The sequence below is a fragment of the Pavona decussata genome, unplaced genomic scaffold (genome assembly GCF_977016875.1).
Source record: "Pavona decussata unplaced genomic scaffold, jaPavDecu1.1 SCAFFOLD_12, whole genome shotgun sequence".
In the NCBI taxonomy this organism is placed as follows: Eukaryota; Metazoa; Cnidaria; class Anthozoa; order Scleractinia; family Agariciidae; genus Pavona; species Pavona decussata.
In genome coordinates, this window is record NW_028145435.1 from 1837459 (window position 1) to 1847737 (window position 10279).

At 40.7% G+C, this 10279-nt stretch overlaps 1 protein-coding gene across 1 annotated transcript; it reads left to right on the forward strand.

Annotated features, from left to right (window-relative positions):
- The first annotated feature begins 4616 nt into the window (after nucleotides 1-4616).
- Nucleotides 4617-6891, forward strand: LOC146488025 (kelch-like protein 2). Its single transcript, XM_085125245.1, has one exon. The coding sequence runs from the start codon at nucleotides 4675-4677 to the stop codon at nucleotides 6442-6444; it is 1770 nt and encodes a 589-aa protein (XP_084981371.1). The 5' UTR covers nucleotides 4617-4674; the 3' UTR covers nucleotides 6445-6891.
- Nucleotides 6892-10279: the final 3388 nt, after the last annotated feature.

Below are 10279 nucleotides of genomic sequence, written 5' to 3' on the forward strand. Positions count from 1 at the left end.
TGTTGTTGTTGTTGTTGTTGTTGTTGAACTGAAAAAAAAATTAACCGCACCATAAAATCCTTTTAAATGCTTCAATTTATCACGGCACCAAACTGGTAGCCATAAGAAGCCAAATGTTTAGCTTGTAGTTTATTATCTGTCCATCTATGTTTTGTTGTCTTAAAAAATGACAGACCAATTGGTCTTGTTCTAAAAATGTGCAGAAAACATCAACAGTGGTAGAATCCTTTGCCAAAGACCATGGGGGGTGGGGGAGGGACGCTTCCCATAATGGACTACCCGGTAAGCCTCCGTCCCAAAGGGGTACTTTTTCGGACTGGAGGTAGATACAAGGTTAGCGATTCCACGAACCGAAGTAGACAAAAATGGTAGAGAAAACTGTCATTTACGTGGTGAAGAGGGCTTTTCAAAATATCTCGCACAGACCCAAGAAAAAAAAATGCAGCGTTTCACTGTGAAAGGGTTTCAATTTTTTGGAAGGTATTTCAAAGGGCTACCTTTTCTGTCAAAAATGGAACATAAAAGGGTAAGGGTTTGGACCTCGGGGCGGAGCCTCCCCGTACAAAACTTCGTTGAGCGCCCCACCAGGGGCCAAAGACAAAGCCGTGTCGTATGACTAAGAACGCCCACAGCAACTTTAATCTATACGAAGGCCCCGTGTAAAGGTCAACCTTCCATTGCATTCTGTCAGTGTCCTCGCGGTCCTTGACTGTGTGCCAAACCATGACAGATGAAGGCTGTAGACTAAAAGACCACATTTAACACGAGATCGTTTGTAAATGTACTCTAGAGGATATTTAAGTCTTCGGAAGTCTTGTCTCATAAGTTATCAAGAACCATGGATAGGAAAACCTTGCCGTCGCCACAGAGAAATCCCATATATCGTGCGATAGAGAGGTACAAAAGCCCTGGCAAAAGATAAGAATGAACACAGGGGATTGAAAAGACATAAAAAAGTAAACTGGATGACAAACAAAGTTGAAAAGGAAAACGTAAGGCGCAGCAGGAAAATACAGGAAAAGAGAAAAAAAGAAAGGAGAAGGGAAGAGAAGGGAGGAGATGAGAGAAGAGAAGAAGAGATGAGAGGACAGGGAAAAGAGGGAGAATGGGGAAGGGAGCGGAGGGGAGAGGGAAAAGGCAGGGTACAGAAAAGTAGGACAGAGAGGATGAGAGCAGAGTAGAATAAAAGAGAAGAGGTGTAGGAGATGAGAGAAAGGGAGAACGGCAGGGTAAAGGACGACAGAGAGGAGCAGAAGAGAGGAGAGGAGAGGAGAGGCTCTTCATTTTGTGAACTGGCGAGTGCGGAGTCCGCAAAAGATTCTGTGACACCTAAGATGAGGAGAACAGAGGAGGGGAGAGAAGAGAAAAGGAAAGGTGAGTAGAACAGCCGAGCAGAGAACAGCAGAGGAGAGATGGCGAGAGTAGAGGAGAGAAATTTTTGTATAAAATTATATTTTCTCACGTGTCTGAAGGGTCCTGCTTCTCCAAGAGTGGCAGTTCCTTTACGTGCAACTGAAAACAGAGCACCTGAGCTTCATAATGGAGTTGAATGAGCTCGCTAAGTTCCTAGGAGAAACAGCAACAACAAACTCAAACAATTACTATTAATGGTAACTACAGTTAAAACAATGAGTATGAGGGTCTAAAGAAAACCATAGTTAATAAAAGGCAATGGTTATGAAGTCTGACAAATTTCTTTGTTATATGTTTTTGTTAGCATTTTTGGCCTTGACAGTGCACTGACGACAATAGATTTTGAAATGTATTGGAGCAATTGACCAATAGAAAAGTTCGTGTTAAGATATTCAACTGTAGTACGACCATTAAAACAAAGGATTGTGCACTGCCGTGGCCCTTCCAACATAAATTGCAGCACCATTGTTTTCATGACAAAGTTTCATAACCAGTCCCTCAATTAACTATGAGAAAACGGAACGCTTGACCGATTTTCGGCTACGACTCTAGTTGACTGAAAATTTTTATACTCTTTGTGCTTTTTCCTTGTACTTAACTCTCTTTCTATGATCACCTTCACATACAAACACTACAAGTGTAATTTTTGAAAAACCAATGCAAATTCAACGCATTTTGAAATTGTACTGACAACAATTGAAATTGGCCAAGAAAAGACCCCCCCCCCCCCCCCAGTCCCTGTTTTCACCTATCCCCTTGTTTGGAGGAAGGCCTCTGTAGAGCTCCCACCCACATCGGTCCTCCCGCGTAAGAGAGCCCTTTATTGAATTCTGTGTGTTGAACAAGGCATAGCCTCGTTTGTTACACCATCAGAATAACTGAATTTATAGCGAAAAGCAATTAAATCCAATCTCGGGGACTTCCAGAATTCTTTTACTCAAGGCGAAGATTGAAGTGCTTTTCAGGCAGGGGCTTAAACACTGGGTTGAAGAAACTTTTTCCTGTGCAAAGTGTGAGCGATGCGACCCGATGGAATTATTGGGCCGGGTCTAATTCGCATGCGCATATTTCGTGTATTTCTTTCGTCGCGAGAAATATCGACGACTTCAACAAAAGAGTTAGGCTTACACTGCGAACGTCGACAGATTTCCGGCAGTTGTTTCTTTTGTTGTTTTTCACCGCAGAAAAAGTTTTGACCATTTATGATATTTTAAAAAATAGCTTTGTATTTCCTCTTTTCTATTGACATTCACAGCGTGATAAAGGCTTTGCGTTTATGAAGAACAAAGCATGATGATGCCAGAAACCAATCACAGCAAATTAAAGGAACCGCTATCATTTCCTGGCGTGTTACCTCCAAAAAGTCAAATACGTTTCTTGTACGAGCCTGCCAGGCTGGAAAAACAAACTTGACATTTTTTCCAGCTAGAACCAGCGTTTTCATAAAAATATCCAGCTAGCCATTGATGTTCATGATCTCTTCTTCAATGAGGTCATCCAGTAAGGGGCCATATCAATCGTTTAAAATTTTCAAAAGGATTTTTAAGAATGTTTATAAAGAAGTTAAAAGGGAGGGGAAAAATCAATGAAATTGGAGGAAATGAAGAAAAGTTAAGATTTTAAGGTGATTGAATTTTTAAAATTGAGGTTAATCATAATAGATGGACACCAAAACAGTCTGCTGACAACTAGAAGTGTTCTCTATTTTATTCAAGCTTTCTAAGTCACACGCCAATGAAAACTTGATGACAAAAAACATTTCACCTTGCGTAGGCTAAATAAACTTTTTTTTCGTCCTGGCTCAACGGAGTACACAATCATACCTTTCGTTTTCTACTAACCTTGAGGGAACAGTAAGTGAAATCCGTTTCACCATACATCCGTCTGATATCCGGGCCTTCAACGATCCAGCTTTTTCGATTTCTTCAGGAAACCAACTGGATAGAAGCACACAGCCTTCCTTGCAAATGGCATCCTCCTGACCACTCAGGGAATCCCGAGGGTTTTCCTAATCAAACGAACTACCGGTTCCGCAAGGACAGACTTTCGAAAGTTTTTCCTCCGTTATGGGAAATAAAAACAGGAATGTTATTCAAGGATCAATATTTGCATATAAACACGCATCCCCACAATCTTGGCGACTATAGAGGTCGTTTTTAAATCAAAAACTCGCCCCAGAGATACTTTTTGCAATAATTGTGACAATAAGGAAGTGAAGATTTTCAAGCCTATTATAGTTTAGGTTTGCATAATTTCCTTCCTGTAAACACCGCATCACACTATTTTTAGCGGCTGTGAGACAACTAGCTGATCGAAGTTAGTATTCCTTAATTACAGTACTGTAAAGCCGTCAAAATTTCTTTATTTTGCGACTGATACAAACTGTAGGTTACTTTGTAAGTTTGTGAGTGCTTCATTTTAAGAGATTTTATTCTTTCTTCGCAAACAAAGCACATGATAAGTTTGGCCAGCTTCTGCGTGCGAAAAAAAAAACGAGCTGTTTTCGCAGTTGAATTATGATCGCGACGCAGGAAATCGAAAAGAAAAGCAGTTGTTGCAGACTATTTATATAATACTCATATACCAAAATAAACGAATTTCTCGCTGATCATAAAAATGAATCAATTTTCCCGACCCTCAAACTTACTATGCCGACGCACAAACCAAACAGTAAAACACTGAAACTGATAAAAAACGACCAAGTTTGGCCAAATTGATAGGAAAAAAAATTCAAAATATCATCAGCTCATATAAGGAATTTAAATATATCATTTGATGATATATTTAGATCAAAAATGCGTCTGCTTCCTCGGTAACCGCTAAGAGTGGACCGATACCAGGTTTTCAAATCGATCCGATTTACTGTTTCTTCGATGTCAATATCGATACGATATCGTGACGTAAACATCCAAGCCTTTTCTGTGATGTCCAGTGCCCGAACACGTAAGCAAAAGTTACAGCGCTGTGATACTTCTCTAATGCACAGTGAAAAAATATTGGTTTTCTGCGCTAACAGTCTTCAATATTCAAGTGAGCAGTCACATGAGCAGTATCGAAACGAATCGTAACGGCCGATGTCTCTAGCAGGTATATGATATCGCTAGAGGAACTCCAGTATCGATATTAGCGAGCGTCTGGTATCAATACCAATCCACACTTAGTGACCGCGCTCATTAGTATGCGTCTGGTGGAATGTTCGAGTTACATCTGCCCGCTGCATAATTACAACAACGACGACAGAGGGAAGAATCCGCATTGAAAATGGCAGAAAATCTGTTCACAGAACCAACTACAAGCCCTTATTGCTGGGAAATAATGCAAACCCTCGATAAATCCCGAAAAGAAAAAGCATTGTCTGACGTAACATTGGACGTGGAAGGTCGAACGTTCGCGGCTCATCGATGTATCTTGGCGGCGAGCAGCAAGTTTTTTGATGGCTTGTTTACAAATGACATGGCAGAGAAATCGGCGCCAGTGGTGAAGCTCGAAGGGCTTCCAGCTTCAGTTATGGATAAGCTTTTATCTTACCTTTATACTGGTGAGATTCAAGTCAGCGAAGCAAACGCTGAAAACCTCATCGCTGCTGCCAATTATTTGCTTCTTCCTCGACTCAAAAACATCGCTTGTAAGTTTCTTGAACAACACATGTCCCCGTCAAATTGTATTTTCAGCTACCTATTCGCCGAGAGGTACGAATGCAAAGATTTGCAAAGTTACGCTGGGCAATTAATCAAGCAGAACTTCGGAACAGTAGGAAAGTCGAAGGAATTTTTGCTTCTCTCGTTCGATCACGTAAAGGATTTAATTTCAAGAGATGATATTGTGATCACCGCCGAAGAAGACATCTTTGAAGTAATTCTGAAGTGGATCGACGAAAATCGAGAGGAAAGGGAACATTATTTTGCTGAGCTATTTCGTCACGTTCGACTGAACACCATCTCCCAACACTATTTGTACACAAAGCTGGCATGTAATGACCTAGTACAGGGGAATGAAGAGTGCAGGCAAATACTGATGGACGAAATGCGTTGGCGTGCCTTGTTTGCAGGGCAGGAAATCTCACCACAGAGGTCCAGAGCCTGCCTCCAGAAACACGAAGATGCCGTCATTACATGTGGGGGGCTGTCTCCTGATGGACTCATTCGCAATCTTGCCCTCTGTTATGTACCAGCTCAGAAAACGTGGTACCAGTTGGCACCCATGCTTTCCAGGCGTTGTCGCCATGGTTTTGCTGCCTGTCAGGGATTTGTTTATGCCATTGGTGGCAAAGGAGAGGATTCCTTTCATTCCAGTGTTGAGCGATATGACCCTTGCACTAACACGTGGAACTATGTGGCACCCTTAACAAAGAAAGTCAAACTGATTGGAACAGCCACCTTACAGGGGTTGCTCTACATTGTGGGTGGTATTGAATTTACCACTGAGCAGGGGCGAAGACGCTGCGACACAGTACAGAGGTATGACCCCGCAACAAATTCTTGGACTCTGGCAGCTTCACTCAGCAGTCGTCGCTCTTCTGTTTGTCTTGTAGCTGACGCACATTATTTGTACTCCATTGGTGGGCTTGGTGATGATGATTTCTTATCATGTAATGAACGTTATGACCCCAAGTTAAACATCTGGACAAAGATGGCTCCAATGACTGAGAAACGTGGATGTGCTTGTGGAGTGTGTCTCAGCAAGAAGATATACATATTTGGAGGTACTGTTGATGCATTTTCCCGGCATGCCAGTGTCAGTGGTGAGGTTTATGACATTACCTTGAATGAGTGGCATGCAATTGCATCTATGCATGTTCCTAGATTCCATGCAAGTGCAGTCCTTCTGCGCGATCAGATATTTGTGTTTGGTGGCATTGGCAGTGAGAGTGTTGACAACACCAATTCTCGAGTGGTGGAGTGTTATGACGTGCAAACAAACCAGTGGGTGGCAGCTCATTCCATGCCTTACGAGGAGACTTACTTTAGAGGGTGTTCAGTAAACATGTTCAAAGGATTACTTCAGTCATTAAACAAAGTTCCATTAAATTAGCGATGGAGCAGTTGTAGCATTGTATGCTGCTCAGACAGTCTCCAGGGAGAAGCTTGAAATAACATGCATGTACATGTATTGTAGACTCCACTAAACCAAGCTGAACATAGCTATGAAAATGTTAATACAGAGACAACCCTTGATTTTGACAAAAAAAAATTGCTTTCATGGTAAGGCCTTTCACTTACAAGTGTTAGAATGGATGATTGCTTTTACACATGAGCTCATCAGTATCAAACTCATATCTCAGTGTTGTAAAAAAATTATGTATTTCATTCCTAAGGGGTGACACCTCTCCAAAGGCCTGTTTACTACTTTTGTATTATTTTTGTCACACCTTTTTAGTGACAATTTTGTGGCACTTTGAAGTCGTCTGTTTAAACGTAGATAAGACTAAAACAACCTTGCTCCCAGGATCTTCTTGATGGTGAAGTCCACGAGAGAATGATCAAATTTTTAAATTGTGACTTTGCATGATGGGTTTTTGTAGGGACCAAGGAACTAACATGGGTTTGGGATTTGGTCTCTCATCTCAGCATTTAGTATTTATTATTTTGTTTCAGCTATGGGGAATAATAATTTATTTATAGTTTTATTTTTTAAATTTATAAACCTGGGAGGTTTTCTTTCAAGTTCAAATATGATTTATTTCATCCTGGAGGGGTTAAGATTAATTTATCCACTTAATTACTGCTTTTATTTTTGTACTATTTTTTTTAATACTCTTTTCCCTGAATCACAAATATAACACGAATAAAGTTGGAAGAGTTAGGAAGTAGTTCTTACAATGCATTTCTAAATATTAACTGTGTTCCATCTAAATTAAAACTATTGGTAAGGCAGTGTTACATATCAACAAACCAGCTTGGATTACAATTAATTAAGAAGTCTGCCTCTAATTTAACCATTGCCACTATAGCAATTTATTACGTTTTTTCTGTTGTTATGAGCTATTGTTTTTGGCGGCATTTTCTAACATACAAAAGCGTGACCTAAGGTAAAATTAAAATGGGGGGATTTATAGTTCGCGTGACAGAGTCGCCTAAAATAGCGTTACTATAAATTGACAAGCAACTGTTCGCATGATTAATATTCTGAATATTCCTCAATGGGCTACATGCTACAAAGCGGTCGTAGTCGACAGCAGAAACTGTGAATTCTTCTGCGGCAAAAGTCTGTAGCTTTAAAACTTCGGGCTTGAGCGGCCATTCATCCATGCTGTAGGGAAAAAAATTAAAACCCTTAGAAAAACACCCATTTGTTGTCAGGCTGGAGCAAGATCACTGATGCGAGTCTTGGCAACTTCTCGGACACAAAAGTAAAGCCTTTCAAAACTGATTTGTGCTGAGATTTCGCGGGCGAGGTTTTAGAGTCCACTAAGTAGGTTTTTCTACTCTTAGTTATTCGCTCCCTAAAAATAAATTCGTCTAACGAAGCCATATTCCAACTGGATAAAAATCTTAAAGTACACACGACTATTTCAGTAAATGAGTACCCTGGCAATCGGCTTCGCTTCTGGTGGGAAAAAATAATAAAACAAGGGGAGAACCTGAACAGAAGCCAAAATAAAACGGGGATTGAGATGTTACTCGCAGTCAGAGGAGTATGCTGTGTCAAGATGAGCAGTAAGACTCAAAACCTTTGTAACTTTAACGTAAACACAAACGACTCGAAACAAACAAGTGTACCGCAGTAACAAAAAGCCGGACTGATTAAGTAATTTCCATCCTTAGCTGAGCAAAATTTAAAGCCGTTAGAAAAGGTCTTGCTGCCGCTGTATGCGGGGTATATAAGAAGCACTCACCTTTTCAAGAAGATCGTTCGTCGTGTTCACGGGGAAATTTCCGGAACCCAGTCACTACATAACCCTGTCTTCTTCGTTTTTCTCTTTCTTCAGCTTCCCACAACTTTAAACTCAACACTGCGATTATTCCACCGAATACAAAAAATACTAAGCTCCCCAAGAGTTCGTCCGATGGAAACATATCTTTTCCGGTGAAGTAAAGCCAAATGTACTTATTGATAGAGCGCAATGTTGGTGTGATACAAGCGACTTCTCTCAGTTGTTGCGAAGTAGGGTATGAAAGGAGTATTTCGCGCGCGAGAAATACACTATCAAATCGGGGGGGGGGGGGGGGGGGAGTACTCCTCTTATGTGGGACGTCCGATGTTTTCTGTAGCCGTTTTAATTTTGGAATGAAAATGTTTTTTTTTTTTTTTTTTTTCAGTCAACGATTTTGGCCTGTCTGTTAGTTAGAAAATGGGTATAGATTGCCCAGGTCTGAAAGTGAGTATGAATTTTTCAAGGCCAGGTCTAAGAAAAGGAATCAGGCACCATATCTCACCAAAAAGTTTGAGTATTTCCCCCTCCCCCCCCTCCACATCTTACATCCACGCAATTTCCGGATTACTGTAATAGTGTTTACATGCAGGTACGCTTCCCAAGCTGACATTGGAAACAAAACTGGTTTGACTGGTTTCAGTAGTTCTAATTGTTCTATAAGAACACAAAAGGGAAGACGTCAATTCAAATAACTGATACTAAGAGCAAGATTGCAACCGAAGAACCATCCATGGCTGTTACGATTCTCTGGTGATGATAGCTCTGCTGCTATCACATGCGATTTCAATACTACAGGATGATCTTAATGGAAGTGGTATAAAACTGATGGGTTCAATATCAACGGCTTACTACATGAATATACAGCGATTTTGCGGAAATCGAACGCAATCGAACTATCTCACAATTTTTTTGGTTCGATTGTGTTCGATTGCCGAACTCAATCGAACCCAATCGTTCGATTAGGTTCGATTGAGTTCAATTACCGAACAGTTCGAGTAGTTGTATTATTGTATATCATATATTCATCATTGCCTGTGAGACAACGGCAATATCAGGTAGAGAAGCGACAACGTCTTACCCATCGTCGATACAAACTTTAAACTTTGTCAGAACTAGAAATGGAATCAAAATTTCCTCTGGTTTTCTTCCATCATCTGTTTCTTGGCGGTTGTGTCTATTGATATGCGTCTGTCCGCGGTGTCGTGAAAAACCTCCGTAGCCTGAAGTACAAGCTAAATACACTCTCATCTCGAAGTTTAGAAATGTTAAAATTGTCTTTCTCAAATAAACGTTAGTGAGGGATATATTGTTAACACGAATATTTATTAAACACAAAATATCGACGAGTCGTCATTAAGGATTCGTCCCCAATACACAAGGGAGGTGTTAACATTTTCGGCGTTCGGCGATCTGCCAAACTGGAGTAACAATAATGCTCTAGGTAGAGAAAAATATTGACAAAAAAATTTCCATCTTCTTCGGACGCCAGCGTTTTGAAATGCAAATGAGTTGGCTGTCTGCTGGATCAATCAACATGTGCTATCAAAACATCTATTGTTTTCAATTCAGTTTTGGTGATGTAAGGGGATTCCCCGGATCAAAGAGTTCATGTCACATATTGATGCAGTGAAGCGTGTGAAATCTACAGTAGCTCCTGTTGCAGCTTTGTTCGCTGCTCTTGTTTTTCTTCCGCAGATAACTGGATCATACATAGCTTTGCCTGGTGATAAAGAAGCCAAGAACGGCTGTCATACAGTCGAGGCAGCGCAGCAATCCCGTGAAAAGCCACGTGACATCACATTCGGCGATTGTTGATCAACGCGACTTCAGACTGACAGCATACCAAGACAAAAAAACGGCCATAAAATAGCTCGATAGAATAACCTACATAAACAGGAATACAGGCTGAAATATGCTAAGAGGTAATAGGAGTATTGAATGGAATCGTCAAATGGCAGACATTATAACTGAAAATGTATTCAAAGCTTAAAT